The sequence below is a fragment of the Desmodus rotundus genome, chromosome 12, assembly GCF_022682495.2.
Source record: "Desmodus rotundus isolate HL8 chromosome 12, HLdesRot8A.1, whole genome shotgun sequence".
In the NCBI taxonomy this organism is placed as follows: Eukaryota; Metazoa; Chordata; class Mammalia; order Chiroptera; family Phyllostomidae; genus Desmodus; species Desmodus rotundus.
Window position 1 is genome coordinate 51,093,809 of NC_071398.1, and position 25,616 is coordinate 51,119,424.

At 48.6% G+C, this 25,616-nt stretch overlaps 2 protein-coding genes across 2 annotated transcripts; one reads left to right on the forward strand and one right to left on the reverse strand.

Annotated features, from left to right (window-relative positions):
* Positions 1-3,530: 3,530 nt before the first annotated feature.
* LOC112313494 (zinc finger protein 773) lies at positions 3,531-13,448 on the forward strand. Its single transcript, XM_024570047.3, has 4 exons — positions 3,531-3,780; positions 7,649-7,775; positions 8,497-8,595; positions 11,255-13,448. Exons 1-4 carry the CDS (start codon positions 3,691-3,693, stop codon positions 12,316-12,318), a joined length of 1,380 nt encoding a protein of 459 aa, XP_024425815.2. The 5' UTR covers positions 3,531-3,690; the 3' UTR covers positions 12,319-13,448.
* Positions 13,449-15,666: 2,218 nt separating this feature from the next.
* On the reverse strand, positions 15,667-25,113 carry LOC112313491 (zinc finger protein 550). The gene is made up of 4 exons (XM_024570044.4): positions 24,959-25,113; positions 22,661-22,787; positions 21,013-21,108; positions 15,667-17,616 (listed from the first exon to the last, which is right to left on the reverse strand). The coding sequence occupies exons 1-4, from the start codon at positions 24,971-24,973 to the stop codon at positions 16,622-16,624; spliced, it is 1,233 nt and encodes a 410-aa protein (XP_024425812.1). The 5' UTR covers positions 24,974-25,113; the 3' UTR covers positions 15,667-16,621.
* Between the last annotated feature and the right edge of the window lie 503 nt (positions 25,114-25,616).

Consider the following 25,616-nt stretch of genomic DNA (forward strand, 5'->3'; position numbering starts at 1 on the left):
AAAAAAAAAAAAAAAAAAAAAAAAAATGTCCGCCCAAGGAGGAAACAGGAAATCCCGCCCCAACATCTCCCTCACGAACAGAAACACCCCTTCACTGGTCCTTCACTGGCCAAAGGTCATGGAGGCTTCTGGGTAACGTAGTTCTCAGAGTACCAACCACGGATTCGCGCTACCGCTGCGCCACCTCCAGGACGAAGGGCGAATCACAGGGTTGGAGGCGCCTTGAAAGTGGGGACTAGGCGGAGCTTCGCTTCCTCTTAAAGGAGCCACACCCATATTTCCAGTGCGTGTAGTCTGTAACTTATCCCAGAAATGCTTACAAGCAAGCATATTATTTCAATTTTCTTAAAAAAAAAAAAATCAAATGACCGGTGGGTTAGAGCATCGTCCTGATATGCCAAGGTTCAATCCCCCTTCAAGGTATGTACAAAAGTCAACCAATGAATACATAAATAAGGGGAACAAATTGCTGTTTCTCCCCTTCTCTCTCCCTCTCTCACTCATTGATAAATTAAAAAATTTTATTGAAAAACCAAGTGGACACACCATATGCTAATGTCACTGAGACCTCTACTGTTAGAAGTTCAATATTTTGTTGTCGTCAAATAAACACATGTAGCTTGAAGCTCTAGAGTGAGTCCTGTGATCCTCAGAATTTTGGGTGAGGAAGAAGAGAGAAAAGACTCCAGACACAGCATAATCTGGAAAATGGAGATGGGATGTTGGGCACCACTGAAGTCCATGGAGAATGCTTGTTTCTTTGGTTATCTCAGAAAACATTTTCCTGTGTGTATAATCAGTGAGTGTGTCAAACCCAGTGAATAACACTCTTTGAACAAGATATTTCTTTTTAAACATTTTTTAAAAAACATTTATTTAGCCCTGGCTGGTGTAGCTCAGTGGATTGGGCTCAGACCTGTAAACCTAAGGGTCGTTGGTTTGACTCCCAGTCAGGGCACATGCCTGGACTGTAGGCGGGGTCCACAGTAGGGGGCATGCTAGAGGCAACCACACATTGACGTTTCTTTCCCTCTCTCCTTCCCCTCTCCCTAAACATACATAAATAAAAAATAAAACATTTATTTATGTTTAGAGGGAGGGGAAGGGGAGAGGGAAAGATAGAAATATCAATTGGTTGCCTGGAGACCTGGCCCACAACCCTGTTATGTGTCCTGACCTGGGAGCGAACCGACGATCTTCTAGTTCAGAGGCCGGTGTTCAATCCACTGAGCCACACCAGCCAGTGCACAAAATATTTATTTCTCCATATACAGAGATGTATGCAATTCCTTTAAGCTATCTTACATATATCTGACAAGAAGGATAATTTACAATACTAAATGTATTTGGCAATTAAGAGGGCAAGAACAATTTTTGTGCGGGAGAAATAACTACCAAACTACATTTCTATACACAGTGAAAATATCTTAAGAAACTGTGACATTAGAGTATTGAGGTCAAAAATGATGAATGTAGTGGACCAAAAATGCACAGAAATAAAATTCAAAACATATTATTCAAGTCCAAAGAAGCCTGAACCCAGATGAAAGGCCTACAGTGAGAGAAGATAGGAGGATTGAGAGATGGGTGCATCTTTTGATTAAAATAACTGCTCATCGGCTATGAAGGCATGAATAAATCTCCTTTTGGAGTCAAAATGATGAAATTCCCATGCATAACATCTGAACATACACATTGAGAGGCAGCTAATTGTTTAATGTGCTAAAGCCCTTATATTTCCAGGTAAGTGACACGATTACAGGGATGTGTCTTGTCTTTTCATTGTCTCAGAAACATTAGCCTTCAGTGCTATTCTCTAAATATGTATTTTCTGGGGACCAACCAAGAAATCAGAACAGAAAAAGTCCTGTTGGCCAACAGATACAGGGGGGATTAAGGGGAATAACTGTCATTGCCTAAGCTTTGCCCCATCATCCCGACATCCACATGTGCTTCCACTTCTGCTTTCAACACCTCCAACTCTACTCCCTTGGGCCGATCTACCCGAAACACACTCTGGACTACCCAACTCTGCCCTGCCTCCAACATCAGTTCTTGCTCTGCCCCACCTCATTATTCACACATCAGGAAGGTGATTTCAAAACAAATCAGGTTCTACCTGGCATATTCAGGTAGGTCAGAAAGACACTGATGACCATAGGGGCAAGGGCCTCAGTCCTCCTGTTACCAGCCCCTCAAACTTTAGCCTCAGGGTTAGTAACATGTTCCCTAATGTCAGTTCCCATCATTCATGCATAGCTGTCTCATTGTATGTATGGTGACAAAATCCAGGAGAGGCAAAGCAGTTTCCCGAAGTCCCGCACAGCCAACATGACACAGACTGAGACATGTAGCACATGCTCCCTGCTCTGGTGCTCTCCTGTAGCCGACGGCAGGCCTCTTTCTTTTTTGCAGAATCATGAATGAAAAAGCGGCCATGTACAAAACCTGACAAGTTCAGAGAAGGCCCGCATAAATGGCCTTACAAACATAGAGACCAAAAGTAAGTACATAGGATGATCTAAAATTAAAACTTCCTAACTGAAAGTGAGTCATAGCAGATAGTCACATCCTAGGCCTGTAGGTTCCTTAACAAAGTTCAATCTTTAACTTAAGTGAGTCTGCCTTTTGTCTTTTTGCATCTAAGAGAACATACCTTTGACATGTCAGAATAATCTTCTCTTCCAGACACCTCAAGGCAGAAACCCTCATTGTTATCTGGTTGCCCAAATACCATCTTTATGTGCTGTAAATGTTAAATATTAACCATGTTCTACCCACAAATGCAAAAAAAGTATGTCTGTTTTTCTTTTTATCTAATCCGTGATTCCTTTCCTTTGCTTTCTCCCACCGTATTTACCTACCACCAATGAATTTCATGTAACCCTGCTTACAGATCCTCCTTTTACTCTAATGTATAAACTAAGGGGCAAAACTGCCATTCTTCGATGCATTTTTTCAATCCAAAGAAATGTTGCTTCCCAGCAATTGTCAGCTTGGCCCAACTAAACTCATAAAAATTGCCTGCAGTTGTGGAGGTTTCTCACCTGGACTAAGTAAAGCAAACACTGACTGGCTTACAGAAATGAAGATGTAGGTTGCACCCAGGACCAGCAGTTGTCGAGCTTTTTCTCACACATCAGGTATTGATTGCTTCATCAGCAGGTGTTCAACATTGGGAGCCCCCTTGGCAGGGGAATTTGGAAATGGGTAACTGCTTCAGACGGAGGAAACCGCTTTATTGAGCCTCTCAAGATGGTCTTTAAGTCGTTCAAGGAAAGGAAAAACTGGACTCCCAGCTGCGCAGGGAAATTTGAAATCCAGGCCTATCAATAAGGATAGTCTCTGGACGACAAATGATTGAACTTTGGACCCTGATATCTCCACTGCCATCTCAGCAGCTCTACTTCCGCTACGTTTCGCGCTGTGGGAACTACATTGCCCAGAAGGAACTGCTCACCGTGTTGGTGCTCGGCCAATGAAAACGGTCGTTTCTGTGAGTGCGGAAGCTCTGGGCGGAACTTCCGGCGTGGGCTCTGGGGAGTTCACTTTGGGGGTCTCTGGGACCTGTTTCTTCTTTCAGTTCGGCTGACTGGTTTGGAGCCGAGTAGACAAGAAGAGACGGCGCGAGAGGAGGCCGAGGCTCGGCGACGCCGCCAGGGTGACCCCGATTCTGAGTCAGGGGACGGGATGCCCGGGGCCCGACCTGGTCCTCCGCTCCCCGCCCCGCTCCGCGCACCGAATCCGATGGCCGTTGCCAAGCTGAGGCTCCCGGCTCAGGTGAGGGCCTGTCCCCCCAGCCCTCATTCTCACCCCACCGAACCCCACAGCCCCAAGTGAGCGTCCCCTGCTCAAGGAAGTCAATACAATGGACTAATAGTTGTGGTACGAATTGGACCATACTAGTGGCAATAGAGGGGCGAGGAATGATCAGATCTGGGGTGGATTTCAAAACTGGACAGGCTTTCTTGCTGTATCACATGTGGCTGTGAAGAAAGTAGGGAATGAAGCACCATCCCCCCGCCCCTTTTGGGGGGCTTGCGTTTTTGTCTGTTTTCTAAGTATCTGGGAATATTGTAGTTGGGGAAGTCGGCACAGACAGCCAGCAGGTTTCGGGGAAAAGATTAGGAGTTGGACTTCGATATGGTAACCCTGAGTTGTTCCAGGGTGGAGGCGTCATATGAGTAGCAGTTTACTCACTCACATCTGGATAGCTGAGGAGGGATCTGGGCCTGGACTGTATTTATGTTTCGGGGCTTATATTTAGGAGGGAGAATCTTCTTTTTTTCTTTTCTTTTTTTTTAGATTTCATTTATTTTTAGAGAGAGGGAAAGGGACGGAGAGAAACATCGGTTGCCTCCCGCAGGTCTCCAGCTGGGGACCTGGCCCGCAACCCAGGCATGTGCTGGGACTGGGAATTGAACTAGGAATCTTTCAGTTTGCAGGCGGTGCTCAGTCCACTGAGCCACACCTGTGGAGGGAGAATCTTAAAGTTCTTATCTTAGATGTGCCTGGAGGGTGGGGCTGCCTCCAGAGCAGGGGCGGGAGAGGGGATAGGGAGGTTTCCTGTGGTCCTACCTGGTTCTGGCTGGTGTGTGTGGGAGCAAACGGTCGTAGGGACCGGTGTAAGGACAAGGAGATTGAGATGTTCAGTGGTGTAGGTGGGCCACTCCAGGCTCAGTGGACCCTCATTGTCCACTCCTTGTAGAGGAAAGAAAATGCTAGTCAGGTTAGTGGAGCAGCCCCCTTTGGGGCCCAAGTCCCCCAGCCTTCAGGGTAGGAAGGATGAGCAACTGCTCCATTGGAAAGGCCCCATCAGGTTTGCCTTCAGGAGTATACAGCAGGCAGCAAGGTTGTGAATAGGACTAATATTATTCAGTTTCCTTAAGCTCCGTCCCCCACTTCATTAACTCGTGAGTTTATTAAATAAGTATTTAAGCACCAGCTGATAAAAAATACATATGTATACATATATACACATACAGAGTGGGGCAAAAGTAGGTTTACAGTTGCTTGTATGGAAAATAATATGATAATTAATAAACTTTAACATATTCACAACTGTAAACCTTTTGCCCCACCCTGAATATGCATATGTATGTGTATATACACATAGGTGCACATACTTAGGCAATTAAAATAACATGGATTTGACAAGTAAAAGTGATGTAAGCATTTAATACTTGGTTGGAATCATAATATACTGCTAAGCATTTGATTAAAATCAAATGCCTTAAATTCTCTTAGTTAAAGGGCATGTACAAAAATCCACATTTTCAATACCTAGCAGTTCATTTGCACTGAAAATGTTGACAGAAGTCAGTTATGAGGACACTAAGAGTGGACACTTAGTAGTTGACACACAGGAATGAGTTTGATGCAAACCGTAGCCGCAGTGGGTGGGCACCCTTGTACTCCCACTTTACAGAGAGCAGCACTGCAGCACAGGGAGGTGCAGTGCTTTTCTAAGGTCATGCAGCTGGTAAGAGGCATCGTTGAGGACTGAGGCCCAGATGGTGTGAGGGCGCTTAAAGAGCCTTTGGGGCCCAACATTGTTGCCTGCAGAACTTCTTCCAGACCGTGCAGAGGTAAAGCAGGGTATTCCAGATCCCTATCCTCTTCCATTCCCACTTGCATGGGCTCCCAGGTGTCCTGGGACTCTGCCTGCTACTCTCTGTATCCTTCCATCTGAGGACCCCGGAAGGTGATCATCCAAGGTTAGGGCTTTGAGTCCTGACCAGAGATTGTGTGGATTGGTTCCCATTTCTGGCAACCAGTGGCACGATATTATAGTCACAGTGATCAGGAAATGTTGGAAGTGAGGTTAAGCTGGGAACGCTCAAGGAACCTTAGGTCTTCATTATGTCTGGTGGAAATGGCAGGAATCAGGATTTAGACCTGGAATGGTAGCCTGAAGAGCTGATCTCTATTCCGATGGTGGTGGCAGCCAGAGAACATTTGGAGCAGAGGCAGCTAGTGATCTGACTCAGATTTAACAAGCTTTTCTGCTGCAGAGTAGAGAACAGACTTGGGTTTCAAGCAGACCAGGAAGGAGGCCACTGCGGTAGTTCAGGTGAATGTTGGTGGTGGCTGAACCAGAGGTGGCTGTGGAGGTTGAAGGTGTGTTGGAGTCTGTATATGGATTTTTAGTAGGTCCAAGCTGACTTTCTGATGCGGTGGGTGGGAGAGAGAAGTGGGAGAGTCAGGGGTACTTCCAAGATGTTGGGCCTTAGTAGCTAGAAACAGGGAAATACTACCATGTCGATGTTGGTTGTAATAGTAATTTTTTTCTTTTAAATTAAAAAAAAATTATTGATTTGAGAGGGGGGAGGGGGAAAGAGAAAGAAAGAGGGAGAAGGGAGAGAGAGAAACATTGATTAGTTGTTCCACTTGTTTATGCATTCATTGGTTGATTCTTGTATGTACCTTGACCATTGATTAAACCCGCAACATTGTCATATCGGGACAACACTCTAACCAACTGAGCTGCCCACCGGTTGTAAGAGCAATTTTTATTGGGAATATTAGGAGTCGGGCTTTGGTCATATTGAACTGAGGTGTTCTAGAGACCCTTGAGTGGATTTGTCACATGGGCACCTGCAAACAGAAGCCTGGAGTTTAGGTGAAGGGTTCAGATTGGAGACACCCACGCCAATGGTGTGTGGACCAGGATGGAGCTGTGGGTCAGATTTGGCAGCAGACATCTTCGGTCCTGGTAGCAGTGCTGTTAGATAATGAAGGGAGTGTGGGATCGAGGACTGGGTCTCTTCCTGGACACCTGGATAGGGTAGTGGGCTTCCCAAAGACACACGAGGGAGAACAGTGGCCATGGGGGTCACGGGAGTGAGGAGGGTCTAGCTGGTGGCCACGGTTTCCATAGAGAGTGGACATGAAATGGGTGTGGAGACAAGGCAGTGAGATGATAGTAAAATGGGTGACTTACAGGCTCTGACCCTTGCTGGGACCTGTAACTAGCTCAAGATCCAATGGGACCCTCTGGGAGAATCGTAGGCATGATGTGCAAGACACGTGGGCCTCAGCTTCCTGTAAGCATCAGAGAAGCTGAGATCGTTGAGGGGACACCTTTGCAACACAGACATGGAAGAGGGCTGAGGGTGTCTGAAATCTGCATGTGGTTCCAGGTGGCTGAGGATAAAGCAAGGATAAGGGTCAGATAGAGAGGCTTCAAAGCAGGCCTGGGGGTTGTCGCTGGTAGTCAGGGCCATCACCACAGCGGCTGGGGATATGAAGGGAGGTGTGGTACAGAGTGATGTGCACCATGGTTGGGACTATAAACTGATGGCCTCAGGCCCTTGTCCTGTGGGCTGATGGGAGAACAGTGACCTGAATTTGGTTGTTTGGGAAACACTGTCTGGGGGCCCTCAGGTGAAATAATGTCTGCCTGGAGAAGGGTAAGGCCCTATAGGCCAGGCCTAGAGCTCACATGACTTCTGTCTGCCCAGCTGCCTGGTGTTGCTAAGGGCTGAGCAGTGGTTAGTGGGACTATAAGGAGGAAGTGGGCATCACTGGCACTGAGGCCTGGTCTCTCCTCAAACTGGGAGCCTGGGAGGAGGGCGGATGTTAGGGTAGATGCCCAGAGTCCTGGGAGGGAAGACTGCAGTAAACTCAACTGTCCCCATCCTGGCAGGGCTGTGTAACCTTTGAAGATGTGGCTGTCTACTTCTCCTGGGAGGAGTGGGGGCTCCTTGATGAAGCCCAGAGATGTCTATACCGCAGTGTGATGCTGGAGAACTTCTCACTGATGGCCTCTCTGGGTAAGCACCCTGGGCTGGGCTTGCTCTTCCCTTTTACCCCAGGGGCAGGGCTGCCCTTCCCAAAGCTGTTCCACAGGCACTGCTTCCTTCCCCATCCTGGACTGGGTGTTGTGAACATCTAGCCCAAGCCTGGGTTGTGCACTCTTCCTTTGGTCCCCAAGCTGCCCCAAAGCCTTGTGGGAAAGGGTTGGGAATGAGGAGTCTTTTTTTTTTTTAATCCTCACCTGAGGACATGCTCACTGATTTTAAAGAGAGGAGAAGGGAGGGAGGAAGAGAAGGAGAGGAAACATCAAAGTGAGAGAGAAATATCAGTTGCCTCTCGTATGTGCCCCAACCAGGGACTAAACCGCCACGAAGGGACGTGACCTGACAGGGAATAAAACTTATGCACTTCTGGTGTATGGAACAATGTTCCTACCAACTGAGTCACACCAGTCAGGTCTGGAGATGAGAAGTCTTGCAGTCAGCCTAATGGATCACGTCCTTGGCCTCTTGATGACACTGAAGGTCCATGGCAGTTCTGTCCCTAGGTTCCAACCTCTTCCTCTGGTTGACATGGGTTATGCCTGTGGCAGGAATTGATGCACCAACATGGTGACCATTTGAATGGGTTGTTCACACAAGGCCTCCTCCAAGGTTCCTTATGTAGTATTTAGTTTTCTTTCCTGTGGTCTGTCATGGGGTGGGTTGCTTTGACCCACCTGTTTTGTCTCTCTCTTAGGATTTGTATCTTCCAAGACCCATGAAATTGCCCAGCTGGAGCAGTGGGGAGAGCCCTTTTTGCCTGCCCACGGAGTCATGACTGCAGCCATGCCAGGAGGTACTTGGAGGGAGGAACAGGAGAGGGGTGAGCTCAGGGAGGGGTTCCGATAGTGCCGGAATCTCTGCAGTGGGTCCTGACGTTTTGGTGCCAAGGCAAGGAACCCTGCCTGATTTATATCTCTTCTTTCCCAGCTGCCCATTGATCATGTCTACTCTGATTTCTGGCCCAGGACTGTCCCCTACCTCTCTCTCCTCTCACCTGGTCCTCTCCACTGCTCCCTCCACAGTGCTCTCCAACAGAAGCCTTATTCTATATTCTGAGATGGTCAGTCCAGTGTGGCCACAAGAGGACACACAGAGTAGTTTGTTGTGCTCAACAGATCCCGGGAGATAGTTGCTACATGCCAAGGTGGTGGGGGGGCATATGGGAGGGAGCGCCCACAGGGTGGGCCCAACCAAGCGGTGGGTGGGGAGCAGAGAGTGAGCAAGGACATTGGGGGTCGGGGAATACATGAGAAAAGGTGTAAGAGGATGCAATTGAAACATTAGAATGTCTCTAGGTCAGTCATGGGAGGGCAAGAAAGGGGACTTGTGTCAGAGGCCCACCTTATCACTTGGGTCACCTGGTCTCCCGGTATGCTGACAGACTGTTGGGGAGGGAATGTTGAGGCAGCGGAAGTCTTAAAGTTTTACAATACAATTGAACCTGTGGTGTCTCGACATCATGAACAGCACTAATAGGGATGGGTAACGCTTGCCACTTGGGTTGTGGAGAATTGAAGGTGACTGGATAGCGTGGTGTAGCCACTGAAGGCAAGCTTTGACAAAGGTGACAACTAAGAGGAATCCCGCTAGGCATGTGATGAGGGGTGAAATGCAGGCAGCAGCCAGCCACTGTCCTTAGGGGGGAAAAGCCAAAAGTACAGGTCAGGCACCTGTGGGTTTAAGGGAATCTGCCGGAAGGTGTTGGTTGTTATGAAAGATATTTTTTACCTTGTAGCCTAATCCTAGTGGCTTCACAGGTACATGTCCAGAGTTATTAATGTACACACAGCAAGAGGCACCCTGAGTGGCACAGGTTCCCCCTATCCTGGCTAGTAAACAGTCACAACTCCATCTGTTGTCCATGACTGTTTGGGCTTAGAGACTCGTGGGCTTGTTGCAGAGGGACAATATTTCATGTGGCCATTGAACGTCCCCTGAGAGGGCCACTGAAAGGTGCTGGTTGTCAGTCATGGTATGGTCTTGATGAAGGCTGCTGTAAGGGTGCCAGTGCTGGCATCTCCTGCAGCTGTGGTAAGTCCTATTGAGATGACAGTAGCCCTGGCCAGGTAGCTCAGTTGGTTGGAGTATCGTCCTGATGTGCTAAGGATGTGGGTTCGATGCCCAGTCAGGGCATGTGCAAGAATCAACCAATGAATGCATCTATAAGTGGAAAAACAAGTTGATGTTTCACTCTTTCTCTCCCTAAAGTCAATAAATTTTAAAAATAAATAAAAATAAATAACTCACAGCTCAGAAAACGTATGTTGGGTTCTTTAAAAGGTAAAGGCAAACTGGAGCTGTGACAGATTGGTAATAGGCATGAGTAAGATATACTGGCCAGGTACAGCATGTCAAAATAACCACTGGGCACCCTTTGGTGAGAGTCATTTAATTCGATTATGTGAGGTCTTGGAGCCTTGATGGGGTACTTGAGCTTAGAGGTTTCAATAATCAATAGTTAAGTGCCACTGTTGGTAGAAGACTTTAAGATTGGCCAAATTGGATTGCTGAAGGAGAAATAGTGAGGATAATTGCTCCTTCTTTCAGATCTTGAACAACCAGCAGAAGGCCTGCAGTACCTTGTTTCAGGCAATATTGTGGTGTTTACTACATTCCCTGGTGGGGTCTGCTCCATAGGTCTTCACTTTGTGATTCTGACGAGCAGGGACAAGACGCTTTCGATTGTTCCAGCATTGTAGGGTGCATTTAGCAGCATCTCTGTTTATAGTAGGAAAGCTCTAATCATTAGGGGTCCCCATGATGGGCAGCTGTTTTAATAAAGATTGTTACAATATCCCTGTAGTTTAAAAGGGGTACTTCCTTGAAACTTGAATGGGTTGCCTACAATGATGGTAACTTTGGCTCCCATGTCCAGTAAAGCTGGGCAATGTTAGAGAGAAAGAGAGAGAGAGAAAAACATTGATTTGTTGTCTCACTCATTTATGCATTTATTGGTTGACTCTTACATGTGCCCTGACTAGGGATCAGGCTCGCAACCTTGATGCATCGGGACGACGCTCCAACCAAGCTACCTGACCAGGGCTTGTGGGGACATTTGAATGGCACTAGGTGCGAGTCAGGGGAGGGCATCCCTATAGTTCTTGAATACCAGCTATTCAGTTGCTTTAGTTTTTCTGATTCTGAACACACCCTTCTGCACTGTGTTCCTGCATAAATAGCACAAAGGTCCTGCTGAAAACCGTTCGCATAGGAGTGTGTTGGAGCTGCACCCATCCATGTGTCCTTACTGCTCACAAGGCTCCCCCACAGATCTGGGAGCTTGCCAGGTCCAGCACTGCACAGCAAGCCCTTCTTCATCCTGATCTCTGGCCCTTCATTCTACCACCAGTCCCAGAAACCCATGGCTGGATGTGTCAGATGCACATTTGTGAGGGTGCTGCCTGGTCTCACTGAAGTCTACATCCACTTCATCAGCCTTTCTCTGCTTTCAGGTGGTTGGCATGGAGCAGAGGTTGAGCAGAATGTTAACGTAGGAGGAGTGCTCAGCACAAACCTTCAACACCAGAAGCTGCACTGTGTAGAGGAACCCTTAAGAGAAGAGGGGGGGCAGAATGAGAAGGACATCCTGACTAGCTCTGGTCTTAACCATCAGGGGACTCACAGTACAGGGGAGCCACAGAGGAACATCAAAAGTCACCCTGACAAAAGGCATTATAAGTGCAGTGAATGTGGTAAAGCCTTTGGTCAGAAATACTTACTGGTTCAGCACCAGAGACTACACACAGGAGAAAAACCTTACGAATGCAACGAATGTGGAAAACTATTTAGCCATAAATCCAACCTTTTTATACACCAAATAGTTCACACTGGTGAAAGGCCTTATAGTTGCAGCGAATGTGGGAAATCCTTTAGCCGCAATGCTGACCTCATTCAGCACCGGAGAGTCCACACTGGAGAAAAGCCTTTTACATGCAGTGAATGTGGGAAAGCCTTCAGGCATAATTCCACACTTGTTCAGCATCACAGAATCCACACTGGAGTAAGGCCTTATGAGTGCAGCGAATGTGGGAAATTCTTTAGCTTCAACTCAAGCCTCATGAAACATCAGAGAGTTCACACTGGAGAAAGACCTTATAAATGCACTGAATGTGGGAAATTCTATAGCCACAAGTCAAGCCTTATTAATCATTGGAGAGTTCACACTGGAGAAAGGCCTTATGAATGTAGGGAATGTGGGAAATTTTTCAGCCAAAGCTCTAGCCTCATGCAACACCGCAGAGTTCACACTGGGGAAAAGCCTTTTAAATGCAATGAATGTGGAAGATTCTTTAGTGAGAATTCCAGCCTTGTTAAACACCACAGGGTTCACACTGGGGCAAGACCTTATGAATGCAGGGAATGTGGGAAATTTTTTCGCCACAGCTCCAGCCTGGTTAAACATCGAAGGATTCACACTGGAGAAATGCCTTATGAATGCAGTGAATGTGCAAAATCATTTAGCCAGCGTTTCAACCTCATTCAACACCAGAAAGTTCACAGAGGAAAGAATGCTTGAATGCAACTAATGTGGAAAAGCCTTTAACTAAAAGTCTGCTCCGATCCAGTCATAGGAACTTTACAAACCAGATGGGCCTTATGAATACAGTGAACATGAAGAGAGGCTTCAGCCACAGGCTTAACTAACCTTGTTCAACACCAGAAAGTTCAGAGTGGAGGCTTTAGGAGTGCAGGGCATGTGCTGCCCCTGGTCAACCTAGCCTAACACAGAGAGAAGTTCTGAGAGTAGCCTTTATCACTGAGCCAGCAATTGAATATCATCCAGTTATATATTCGGAGGGCAGGATGATAAATTGCTGACATCCTGACCTTTCTGAGAAGATAAGCCTTCTGCCTGGGAGTTATGGAGAGGGAGAGCCCTGAGGTCTTGGCTGTATCAGTCTAGAGTGGCCTTTTCATCTGAGTTTGGAAGGGGCAAGAGGAAGTGGTCTTGGTTCAGACATGACTGGCTCTTGCTATTTCTTATTGAATATTAGATTTTCTTGAATAAATGTTTCTTCATTCGCTGTACACCCTTAGGACTATTTCCACAGTCTTATTAAGCAGGTGGGAAGCAGGTCCACAATACTCCTTACACTGCCAAGCTGGAACTTGATCCACATTTAACTTTTGAAGAACTCACCAAATTGTGTTCTAAATGGTCATGCCTTTTCACATTTCCTCCTGGAGTATATTGGATTTCAAGTTTCTTCACATCCTGCTGACCTCTGTTTGTAAGACAGGGGCCATTCATTTTAGCCATTGTATTAGGTGTGTGGTAGTATTTCATAGTTTTAATTGGCAGTTTCCTAATGACTTAATGTTGAGCATTTCCCCTGGGTTTATTTGCCATCCATTTATCTTCTGTTCATATCTTTTGCCTATGATTGAAATACTTGTTTGTGATTTCTTAATATACTCTGGATACAAATTCTTCATTTGATATGCGCTTTACCAACATTCTCTCATAGTCTTTGGCTTTGCTTTTCATTTCTTTATTTTTTTTAGATTTTATTTATTTATTTTTAGAGAGAGTGGAAGGGAAAGAGAGATGGAGAGAAACATCAATGTGTGGTTGCCTGTTGCGCACCCCCTACTGGGGACCTGACCTGCAACCCAGGCATGTGCTCTGACTGGGAATTGAACTAGTGACCCTTTGGTTTGCAGGCCGGCACTCAATCCACGGAGCCACATCAGCCAAGACATACGTGAGAATTTCAAAAGTATTTCTGGCCCTGTGTGGGTAGGTAAGTTGGTTAGAGCGTTCTAAGCAAGGTTGTTGATTCAGTTCCTGGTCAGGGCAACCAATGAATGCATAAATAAGTGGAACTACAAATTGATGTCTCTCTCTAATCAATCAAAAAAATTTTTAAAAAAGACTCATGACAATTAAATGTAGTATGCTGTTCTAGATTGGGTTGTGACCAAGAAAAACACCTAGGGATGATATTAGGATGAATGATAGCCTTTGAATGTGGATTTTGCATTAGACAATACTGTTTTGCCCATATTGAATTACCTGATCATGCTAACACTCTGATAGTACTGAGTGTGCTCTTAGGGAACACACACTGAAGGATTCACTTATTGAAGCAAAATATTTCTGAACTAAACTCTTTGTGCAAAAACACACATATGTGAGGCAAGAATGAATGATAAAGCAAAAGGTGCAAAACAAATTTGTTTAATCTGGATAAAATTTATACAATATCTTGTACTATGTTTTCAACTTCCGTGTAAGTTTGAAACCATCTGAAAAATTTTAAATGCAGAAATGAGTGTGTTCCCCCACTTCATAGAAAATATCTGTCATGTTACACTCAGAAGATGTATATGGTATAACTTGATGCTGAGCATTTTTTTTAAAGTATAGAATGGATTGTCCTTAAAATCTTAAAAAGAATCTACAAAAAAATTCTACAGCATACTCAACATAATGTTATTAAATATTTCCCCTAAGATCAAGAACAAAAGAAAAATTGGTATCTCTTCTTGTCCTTCATTACTCCATAGGGACTACTTAGGGTTGAATGGCAGGAAAAAATATAAATACGTAAATGCCTTAGAAAGGAAAACATAAACTCTGCTGACCTCTTTAAAACTACGTGCTAGAATGGTAGTATCCTTATCGGTCCGGATATGAGCACACTGTTGGCATTTGCCTGTCCCACCATGTTTTTCTTGACCCACCATGGTCTGTTGACTTTTCCATAGAACCTATCACCTTCTAACACAGTATGTAACTTGATAACGTAGGAACATTGCTGATTGACTGTTTCCCTCAACTAGAATCTTAAGTTCTATGAGGGCAAAATCATTGTAACGTTTTATACATGTGCATCTTATATAGCTAGAAAAGTGCCAGGGCACTGAGTAGATGTCACCTTAACTTTCTTATCCATTTGTACCACTCTGCTATTCATCCTAACTGTACTAATTCACTGCCCCGCTTCAGGTGCAGTACCCTGTGTGCTCTCAAGAAATGATCCCTGACTGTGTAGCTCAGTTGGTTAGAGCGTTGTTCTGACATGCCAAGGTTGCAGGTTCTATCCTCCGTCAAGGCACATATAAGAAGCAGCCAACAAATGCATAAGTAAGTGAAATAACAAACTGATGTTCCTCCCCCTTGCTCTCTCCCTTCCTCTCTAAAATTTAAAAAAAAAAAAAAAATTTAAGAATGGTAATCATAGCCTGAATGGTGTGGCTCAGTGGGTTGGGCATCCATCATCCTGCAAACCAAAAGGTCACTGGTTTGATTCCTAGTCAGGGCACATGCCTGGGTTGTAGGCTAGGTCCCTAGTTGTGGACATGTGAAAGGCAGTCGATGTTTCTCTCACACAGTATTACAATAAAAATCGATACCTCCTTGGACATCGGATAATGACGGTACATGCTCCAGTCTGCCAAAATCCTACCCAGCGGGCTCCCTGTAGGAGCCAGCACAGAACTGCCCTTGTTGGCCCAAATGTACAGGCCAAAAGTTGTAACTAGAAAAATACAAAATACCTGAGAATGTATAAACAAAACTGGTATCCATGACTGCATTATTCCAAAGAGTACTCACAAGCAAATATTTACCAACCAGTGTCACCAACTGTGGTCCCCACACAATGGCTCCCCCAAAGCAGTCTTCACCCAGACTTCGTTTCACAGCCCCTTCCCAGACCTGTTTCCTTTCCACCTGCCAGATGTGTTTAGGCAGCTGGCACCTTGAGCAGGCATGCAGAGGAACGAACTCCCAGTGACGGGGAAACCCCATAGTCCCACTTTGGGGTTGACCACCACAGGCATGTAGGGTCCCACCAGAGTCACCAATGCTGTTACTGCTGCCTGCCACCACCCTCTAGGCAAAATTCCAGAGGCAAAGTTTTCATGATAAAGGAAAGGAGTCTTTATTCCAAAGCTACACAATTTTGGAATAACAGCTTTCCATATGCATTAGTGTCTTAAGCCTATCAATTAAGGCTAAACTCTTTTAACTCCTGAGTTCTGTTATTCCCTGTTCTTAATTACCTTATTTTGATAGGATTAGTTTACAAATTAAAACACGATAGAAAAACTACACAATTTTGGAAAAATGGTAGGCTTTTGCCTTGGAGCCTGCCCCTCTAGAATACCCAAAGAATAAACTTGCCACCCTCTGCCAGGCCAGCCTGATTCTAGGCTGTGCCAAGTTCCTTCGACTGTCCGAAATACCATCTGCAGGCAGCTGCAGCACTATAATCCGGGCATCTTCATCATCCAGGCATCTTGGAGGAAGAGAGCCAATCTCTGCCTTCCTTTTATTCTATTTTCACAGGGGGGCATTCAGCTTCTCAGCCCATCCCACCCTAGTCTGTTTACCACTACCTCAGCCAACCTCCTCCCGTGGCCTCTACCTTCTCCTCCCCAGTGGTCGGTCAGATCTCTCTGTCAAAGTGACCTGTCCCAGAAAGTTTGCTCACTATGATGACAGTTATGTAGCTCTTCTTTGCTATGAATTCTCAGATAACAAGTAAGGTTTTTCCTTTTGGCTTAAGACTGTCCTTCGTAGTTATATCCAGCCTCTCTCCCCAGTAAGTTCTCTGATGCCGACAGAGGCGGACCCACTGGTGACCGCTTTCTCTCCTTTCTCTCCCACCATGATGAGGGAGGGCTGACCTTCAGCTCAAGGTACAGGCACTGCGTTCACAGGGCTTCTTGCCAAGGTGACTTCTTGTGCATTTTGGAGCTGACAAAAATCCCCCTCCAACATTCTCTGCACTGAAGGAGATTTTCCTCCCACGTGGATCCCCTTAAAAGACCAGGAAGGAGCAGTGGGTGAGGCACTGGCAGGGCTTACCTCAGGTGTGGACCCGCTGGTGCTGCAGAAGGTGGGACCTGCGCTTGAAGGCCTTCCCGCACAGGCCGCACTTATAAGGCTTCTCCCCTGTGTGGATGATGGAGTGCTGCAGCAGGTATGTGCTGCGGTGGAACGCCTTCCCGCACTGTGCGCAGACATATGGCCGCTCCCCTGTGTGCACGCGCCGGTGCTGCAGGAGCTCTGAGCGGCAGCGGAAGGCCTTCCCACACACGGCACACTCAAACCGCTTGGCCCCGGTATGCACAGCATAGTGCTGGGTAAGGTGCTCTCTGTTGCTGAACGCCTTCTCGCAGTCCTTGCACGCAAAGGGCCTTTCCCTGCTGTGGGTCCTTTTGTGCCGAATGAAGGTGGAGCGGTGGCTGAAGGCCTTCCCACACTGGGCACACTCATAGGGCTTCTCCCCAGTATGGATTGGGTGGTGCTGCACCAGGTAGGACCTGCGCTTAAAGGCTTTCCCACACTCCGGGCATGTGTAGGGCTTCTCCCCCGTGTGGATGAGGTAGTGCCGGATGAGGGTGGAGCTCTGACTGAAGGTTTTCCCACATGCGTTGCACTCATAGGGCTTCATCCCTGTGTGAACCCGCTGGTGGCGAGCAAGGTACCATTTCCTGCTGAAACCTTTCCCACACTGTTTGCATTTGTAGAGGTTCCTCCCCCGCTGGATCCTAAGGCCTTTCCCTGATCCTTGTGGGTCCAGGAGAACATCTCCCCGGGAGACTGTCTCCAGTAACATACTAGAGTGCAGACTGTCATCTGTCCCCAAACTGTTATCTTCAAGGCTCCTTTTCCCAGGATGGGTCTCCTCGTGGGTGTCTGTCTCTGGCCTCACTTCCAAAAGCCCTTCCCTTTCCCTGGCTTGCTCTAATCTGGAGTCCCTTGATGATCCCGGAGTATGGCTTCCCTGGAGCAAGCCTCCCTCATACAAAACTGGCTGAGTGGTACTTGGCTCTCTGGTCTGAAGTTTTGCTCCATCACCTATAGAAAATCCAGGGCACAAAGGGGGACTTTTAGTGATGCAATTTAGAAGAAATATAGGCAACACCTCAGGGGGCAAGTGAGGACAATAATGCCACCTCTGGTGTTACGATCCTTCTACCCTTGACACCATTAAAGGGAAAATCTGGACAGCAGGCTGGACCAGGGGACACGGGACCTGGCGTGGAGACCCCTCCTCACAGTCCAGGGTAGGGGAGGGCAGTTTTGATAACACTGTCAGGGGTGGGGGAGGAATGTGCCCCAGGAATTGAGGTTGACATCTCTTAGTGCTCTATCTGCAAGTGGCACCTAACAAGACTGGGAAGAAAAAGAGGTCACCTTCCCAGAGGTGGTGTCCCTGAGCTGGGTCCTGATGGAGAAGTCAGAGTTGCCCGGAAGAGGGAGGGACACTGGGTTGAAATGGGGAGATTCACCCATGAGTGAGGAAAAGGGCGCCAGATACCTGGTGAAGCCGACAGCAAGGGGTGATTTCAGGAGAGGGGACAGAGGGACATGCAGGCCCAATAGTATGAGACAGGTTTCTGCTCTGTGAGGCAATCAGTGTGCTGGTTTAAGAGTGAGGCTCTGGGGCCACAATGCCTGGTTACCCTCAAGCCCCACCTCTGTCCAGAGAGCTGATCCTGGATGGATGTCTTTCGTCTGTAAGTCATACTTTCCTCATCTGAGAGACTGATGAGAAGACTGTTTCCCAGGCTGCCGTGATGGTTAAAGGAGAAAAGTGGTTCTTGACATGAGTGCTCACTAAATTGGTCATCATCATCCTTGTTCTTTGTGATAGTTAATTTTACATGGCAACTTGACCAGGGTGTCACGCTGAGCTGTTTGGTCAGACACCAGTCTAGATATTGCTGTGAGGTAGTTTTTGAGTGTGATAAACCTTTAAATCAGCAGACTTTTGAGAAAAGCAGACAATCCTTCATAATTATGTGGCCTCACTTCCAAAAGCCCTTCCCAATCCCTGGCTTGCCAACCAGTTAAAGGCCTTATGACTGAGCCCCCCAGGGAGGGAAGGAATTCACCTCCAGACTCCAATCTGCAGCACCCACCCTTCTGCCTTGCGAGACTTTGAAATTGCTTCTCCCTCACAATCGCAAGAGCCCACTCTTTAAAATAAATAAAATACACACATCCTGTTGGTTCTGATTCACTGGAAAACCCTGACTAATTCAGGGTGGGACTAAAGTAGGTTTAGAGTTGTTCATATGGAAAATACAATAATTAATAACTAATAGTACAAGAATAAACAGCACTTTGCGTACTCACAGCCGTGAGCCTTCTGCCCCGCCCTGCATGCCCCTCTCACTGTTGCTGTGGGCAGTGAGGATGACAGTAGGGCCATCAGCAAGAACAATCATCCTGATCTATAAGCCGAGGACAGGGGCCTCAGTAGAAACCAACCCTGCCAACACCTTGATCTTGGACTCCCAGCTCCATGAACTGTGAGAAGATAAATTTCTGTTGTTCGAGGCACAGGCGTATGTGTGCACACACACAAATGAAAAAAGAAAAAGAATGAAATCAATCCACAGGGACAGTGGAGATCACCGCAGGAGGAACTCCTGACAAGGCTGGGGTACCAGGAACCTGCCGCGGTTCTGGAAGTATCTGAATGTTGACTGGGGCAGAGGACATTGCAGTTTATACATATGTAAAAACTGAAGCTGAACCCTTCAGATTTGTGCACATCACTGTACACTTCCCACATAAAAACAATGACATAAGGAGAGTTTAAATAATAGGTGTGCAGTCAAGTATGTGTGTCTTTCCTAGAAATGAGATACCTCCTTCCAGGAACTTGGCTTTATAAGTAGAGTCCACGTTAGTTGAGGCTTTCATAGACCTAAAAGCATTTGTGTTTGTCTTCTTTTTCCCCAAGTGAAGACACCCTGAGCATGTCATGTGTTGAGCAGAGAGGATGAAAACAGACAAGGACAAGTGAAAAACAAGTTCCCAAGAAGGCAAAGGTGCGGCGTGGGCTCACCAGCCATGACTGCAGGTAAGCCGTCGTCCACAGAGGACGAGAAGGGAAGGCACAGGTGTGAGGCAGACACCGATGAGCATTTGGGGATTGAGGAACAGGAAGCAGAAGCACATCACCTTTACTTTTAACATGACGTTGATAATGTGCTAAGACCCCAGTGACAGAGGAAGTAGTGAGTATTTGGAGTGTGGCTGAGTGGCTGCAGGGGCTGGTGCAGAAGGAAGAGTAGATGGAGACCTGCTGAGGGGTCTGGCATCATCCAGGTGACAGGTGATGGGTGAAGGTGGTGAAGGTGACAAGTTTAGGAGACACAGATAATGTCCAATGGGCCAGAGTGGGGAGGGGTGGCTGCTGGGTTCGATGGAGACAGAGATATGAGGGGCTTCCTGTCTTACCTGTTTGGATGGCAGGACCTTCTCTGAACTGCGGGTAGGGAGGAGTGGGCATTCTTGTAAGTGTCTTCTAAGGCAGGATGAGCCTCAGACACTTAAGGGAAGGTTGGGGGTAGCGCCTGGAATGGAGGGCTGGGTGTGGGGCTGGCCACAGACACTCACAGGCTGGCTGAGCAGCCTGAGGGCCACCAGAGAAGACACATCATGGCTCACAGTGGCTGACTCCAGCTACATTCAGAGCATGGATGTGGATCAAATGTCACTTTGCTGTTTCTTGGGGAAAATGGGACAGAAAGATACAGGGCAAGAGGCCGATTCTAAGTGTCTACAGGACGATGGATGAATGGATGGAGAAGGCGGGAGAGAGTGTGACACAGAGAACGTGTGGTGTAGATCGTACTTGCAGGGGGAAGAAAGGCCCCTTTTCCTCTGGGTCCAGAAAGAAATGTGCAGAATCCCTACCACTCATGACTAATGTAAACATGGCTCCACTAAGAGATAACTTTGTCCCCCTTATACAGGCCAGGCTCTGTACTGACATCTCACTACAACCTCCACCCACCCAATTACTCAGGAACCGTGACCACTAGTTTTCTGAGGGTAGGCTGAGCCGATACGGACCCAGCTGCTGGCTCTGCTCCCAGAACACACTGCTGCCTGCACTCCCCAGTCCTGAGCGACCAGTGTGACCAGATGCCCAGATCTTGTCAACGGGACGTGTGCAAGTGCAGCACGTGTGCACTTCAGGTGTGACTGCCCACCCTGCCCCGTATCCCCTCTACTAGCTGCAGTACAACGAAGTAACCTCAAAGCTACACAGTGACATTGGAAGGCACCTGGGTCTCCATAATGGTGTGGCTCACAGCTGACCTGCTGAGGCACACCGTACCTTGATGTGAGAGAAACAACCAGAAGCCCCAGGAGGTCACAGAGAGTTTCACACAGGAGTTCAGAGGCAGTGGTGTTCTGAAGGCTGCCGTGATCTAGCCTGTTGGCTCCTACCTGGACAGGTGCCCCGTGGGGGGCCTCTCTTTACCGTCCACAGCTGTTGCCCATGCTGCAGCAGGTGGACCAGCTCTGGCCTGGGAACCGGATGCCCTGTGGATGGAGAAAGAAACCAGACACGGGTGTTCTGCGGAGAAGGAGGAAAGCACCCCTCCAGCATATCTGGGACTTCATGACAGGATAAGGAGCTGCTCCCAAAGTAAAGAAGAAACCGAAGTATGACCTGGACACCACGGGGACAAACCCCACTCTTGGGCTGCAGTTGCTGTGAAGGGTGATGCCATCTGTCCTCGCAACAGCACTGCCCTTGAACTTTACTAGCCAAAGCCTACATGGTTCAGGTGCACACCATTTTCCCACACAGCCAGGGGACACTGGGAAGGCGAGCCCATCCAATTCACCTAAGCCCCTGGTTCTTCCGAAACACCTAGGGAGGCATGATTCCAGTCTCAACTGAAAGAAACCCAATCTCTTGGAGTGAGGCCAAGGCATCAGTGTCTGTGCAACCCCACCGGGGCTCAGGTGCCCAGAGAGGAATAAAAGCTGTTTGTGGAAGTCAGTCAATGAACAGAGTACGCAGGGGACCTGGGCTGGGTCTGCATTCTAAAGAGAAGGCTGGGAACCCTGTGTGGGAGGAGAGGGCTGAGCCAGGAGCCTGCTGCCTCAGTCATAGCCATGGCCTCCAACATCCCTGCGCGGACACAGCAGGGGTCGGTCCAGGGAAAGGAGCAGAGAGAACCTTTACACCATTCCATTAGGTGCCGCCTAGTGCATCTCAGCAGAGGTGAGAGGGTTCTGTGAAGAAGCCCATTCACACAGGTCTCAGCCACAGTCACTGACATGTACCGTGTGCCTGGCACTGACCTCAGGGAGGGGGCAGGACAAAAGGTGACGCAGATGTCCCCTGGCTCTGCCAGCTGAGCTCACTCCCACCTCAGGGCCTTTTGTCATGTTGGTTCCTCCACTTGGCATCCCCTCCCCTGCTGCCCCTGCCAGTGAGCTCTTAGTCTCTGACTCACTTCCCTCAGATGCTTTTCTACAAGCGCCCATGACAGCTTATGACCCTCTGGTTACAAACTCCTAGCCATCAAAACACAGCAATGAAATCAAAACAGCGCCACCAAGTCCCAGCGAGCTCGTGCAGACGCTCAGAGCTCTGAGCTGGAGGCTGCTCACTCCACTGAGAAGAGTAGTTACAATTAAGGGTCAAAAAGACTCAGCACCGATGAGATTATCTCTTGACAACAACCAGCATGCGGGACAGAGAAGGTGAAAGGACCAGCTTTCTCAGGGTGTCCACCCATGACACTCCCACACACCTTCTAAATCATCTGCTGAGTGGCTGGGTCTCTGGGGACACTTGACCCAACCAGGTGGGGCCAGTCAGTTTCCTTCCTGTGGAATCTGAGATACAGACCTCAGACAGGTCTGAGCGTGCTGGACACTGGGGTGAGGGTGAAGGTCCAGAAGGACTTTGTTTCACCCCAGCAATCCCTGCTGCAGACACAGGCAGACCAGGCAGGAAGAAGAGGGATCAGGAAACTGCAGGGACTATCGGGAAAAGAGAAGGTGGCTTCTGTGACCTTCTTGACCAGCCAGAAATCAACGCTGGGGTGCCCCACAGGAATGAGAGGTGAGCACTCACCCAAGGACACCAGGATCCTGCAAGTCTCCAGCATCACCTCCTGGTACAGGGTCCTCTGAGCTGGGTCCAGCAACTCCCACTCCTCCCGGGTAAAAGTCACAGACACATCCTTGAAGGTCACTGGTGCCTGGAAAGTCAAATACAGTAGCATCATGTGCCTTGGGGTTGTCAGGTGAGATCAGAGCCTATCACTCAGTCACTGGCGAAGGTACAGAGAGACCCAGGCCTGGATCACCAAGGCCTTCTGAGGGCTGAGCTCTGCTGGGTACGAAGGAGGGGAGGAGGGGGCCTTTGGACCTAATGCAGCTGTGGCTGAGAGAAAAGCCTGCCCTGGGGAACCCACTGCAGATGACACATACGATGCCGTTCCCATGAGGACTGTGTAGCAGATGGTGAGCGTTCTGGTGAAAATGAACGTGATGATAATTTCAACAATGGAAACAGCAGCAGCTAAGCCTCTGGGGTCCTTGCTGCCCACCTTCCCCAGGCTGAGAACTTCACCTGCTGGGGTAGAGATTGCCCCAGTCTCTGGAGCCTGACTCCCAGGACTGAATCAGACTACTGACTCTGAATGTGGGAGGGCATCACATCACTTCTCTAAGCCTCAATTTCCCATCAGTGCAGTATCGTACCCACCACACCAGGCAGTTCTGAGAACTAAAGAGGAAGCGTTCACACGGCAAACAATGGGGGACCTGCGCAGGTTAGTGTTCAGTGTGTTTTGTGACTTTTACTAATCTTCCCACGGCCCATGAGGTAAATGCCATCATCACCCTCATGTCACAGTCAGTGGCCTGGGGCTCAGGCAGCTCTAGAAAGCCACCCTCAAACTCACTATTAAGGAGCAGAGGTGGGTTTTAAACATCTGACAAAAAATGACAGCTGGGGCCAGGTCAGGGCCGGGGTACCTTAGCTAGAACTAAAACAGCCAGGAAAAGACTATCCTAAGAGGTGACACAGGAAGGGTGCAGAGACCTGGGGACTGGGTGCCAGAGAAAGAGTGCAAGGGCAAAGACTGCCAAATGGGCAGAGGTCTGGCAAGTTCAAGGCCGCCTGGGTGAGTGTACTGAGCAAGGGAAGAAGAGTGGAGGTGGTCACGGGCACATTCCAAAGAGCCCTGCAGGCCACAGTGGTCAGTTTGTATTGATTATAAGAGTGATGGGAGCCCTTGAGGGGGAGACCCATTCATTCATTCAACCGTTTACCCAGTACCTTTTACAAGCCCAGGCTGTTCTAGTCTTGGCATAGAGCAGCAACAGGAGCTCACCCTCCTGGCCTGGAAACAGGACCTAATGGAGCTAAAGAAATGACTAAGACAACCTCAGAGGGTCCTAAAAATACCAAAGAAAAGAAGGTAGAAGAGACTGAAGAGATCACAGTCCACTTTAGGTGGAGCAACGTGGAAGACCTCTTTCTGGAAGGCATGCTGGAGTGAGGCTGACTTAAAGTGAGAGAGGGAGCCTAGGGACAGGAAATTAACCAATAAGACAGGTCCTGACAGTGATCTGACTCCGACGGGGACACTCGGGGTGTCTGCCAGTTACCTGGGGCCTCTTGTGCATTTGTGTCCAAAGGAACATCACACTCCTGCACATTAACATTTCTGAGCATTTCAATGGGATCCCTTTTCAAACCCAGCTGAATGTCCTGAACAGGAAAACGGATTCACTGCGTCAGTGGGAAGTCAGTTCCATGCGCTGTAAGCCAAAAGGTGAACTTGCCCTTCTGGCTGCCTGTCACCTTTTCTGCCCTTGCGTAGCTGCAGTTCCAAGACGCTACTCCTACCTCTCCCCTACGCAGCCTAGTTCGTAGGGGCTGCCGGCGCGGGAGGCATCTCCGAGGAAGCACGGGTCCGCGCTGGACACTGGGCACACATTACCCACGTGTCCTTTCTAGTTCCCTCAATCCGGACGAGAAACCGTCAGTATCCCTACTATTTTACAACCGAGAAAACAAGCTCAGAGGAGCAAGGGGGTTGTTCAAGGTCACAGCCTCCCTTAGGGGCACAGCCGGACCCAGGACCCACGAGGAGGTCTCCTCGGCCCGAGCTCCTCCCACCACACCTCCAGTCGAACAGGGCTTCAGGTCCGGAGAGTTCCTGACGCCCGCGTGACACTTCCATTTGGCATCCTGTTGGGGGCAGAAACGGGACTCTACCCCAAGTAGCCCTTGGATGGGACCCAGAGCTGAGAGTGACTCAATCCCGGGGCTCCAAGACACCACAGCCAGGACAAGGCAAGGAGTCACCGGACCCTGCCATCCCAAGAGGTTGAGGGGCCTGGGGTCCGGACCACTCACCTGCGCTGACGCCATCAGGCCTTGCGAGGGCTCCAGGGCCCCGCGAGCTCAGCCAAACGTCCCCCGGGTCCCACGAAGGCGCGGGCGCAGCCGTCTGGCTGTCCTAAAGGCGCCCGATCCCATAGACCCGCCACGAAATTTTCGGACACCCAGCTGGCCGTATCGGAAGTCCCGTCCCTGCCAAAGGGGGGGGGCGGTCACGCCCCTTCCGTTAATAATATTTGTCAGGCTCTCCATGCGGTAGACCCGCGGAGCAAAACCTTCTGGGTAATGTAGTTTTTTCCTGCATCCAATTAAGCGAGGTGTGCTCCGCCTCTTCTAGGAGCTAAGCCCCGGGAAGTCCAGGGAGGGAAGGCCTTAGGGTATTCTCAAAGGGGAGGTACCTACATCTCCCAGTTGTGTGTACTCCTCCAACTCTTAATGCCCTTCTAGGGGTCCTCTCTCTCTCTCTGGGCTCTCTTCCTGCTTGTTTGAGCCCCATCCTTGGGCACCGATCCCATCTGGCCCCCTGCAGTGGCGTGTGGTGTGTCCTTATTAGAGACCCTCAAAAGTCCCCTTGCCCCTTCTTCCAGGTGAGGGCACAAGGGGAAGGAGGCTGTCAGGTTGTCAGTGAACCTGGAAGAGGGCTCTCACCAGATACAAATCTCCCGACAACTTG

Excerpts from the sequence above, each read along its gene's own strand:
- LOC112313491 (XM_024570044.4), bottom strand. Across the intron at positions 21,109-22,660 it reads CAGGATCCTGGTGTCCTTGG|GGCATCCGGTTCCCAGGCCA; the intron begins GTGAGTGCTCAC and ends CTCCATCCACAG. Across the intron at positions 17,617-21,012 it reads CCCACGGGGCACCTGTCCAG|GTGATGGAGCAAAACTTCAG; the intron begins GTAGGAGCCAAC and ends GATTTTCTATAG.
- LOC112313494 (XM_024570047.3), top strand. The coding sequence starts at position 3,691 with ATGCCCGGGGCCCGACCTGGTCCTCCGCTCCCCGCCCCGCTCCGCGCA. Across the intron at positions 7,776-8,496 it reads CTCACTGATGGCCTCTCTGG|GATTTGTATCTTCCAAGACC; the intron begins GTAAGCACCCTG and ends TCTCTCTCTTAG. Across the intron at positions 8,596-11,254 it reads GACTGCAGCCATGCCAGGAG|GTGGTTGGCATGGAGCAGAG; the intron begins GTACTTGGAGGG and ends CTCTGCTTTCAG.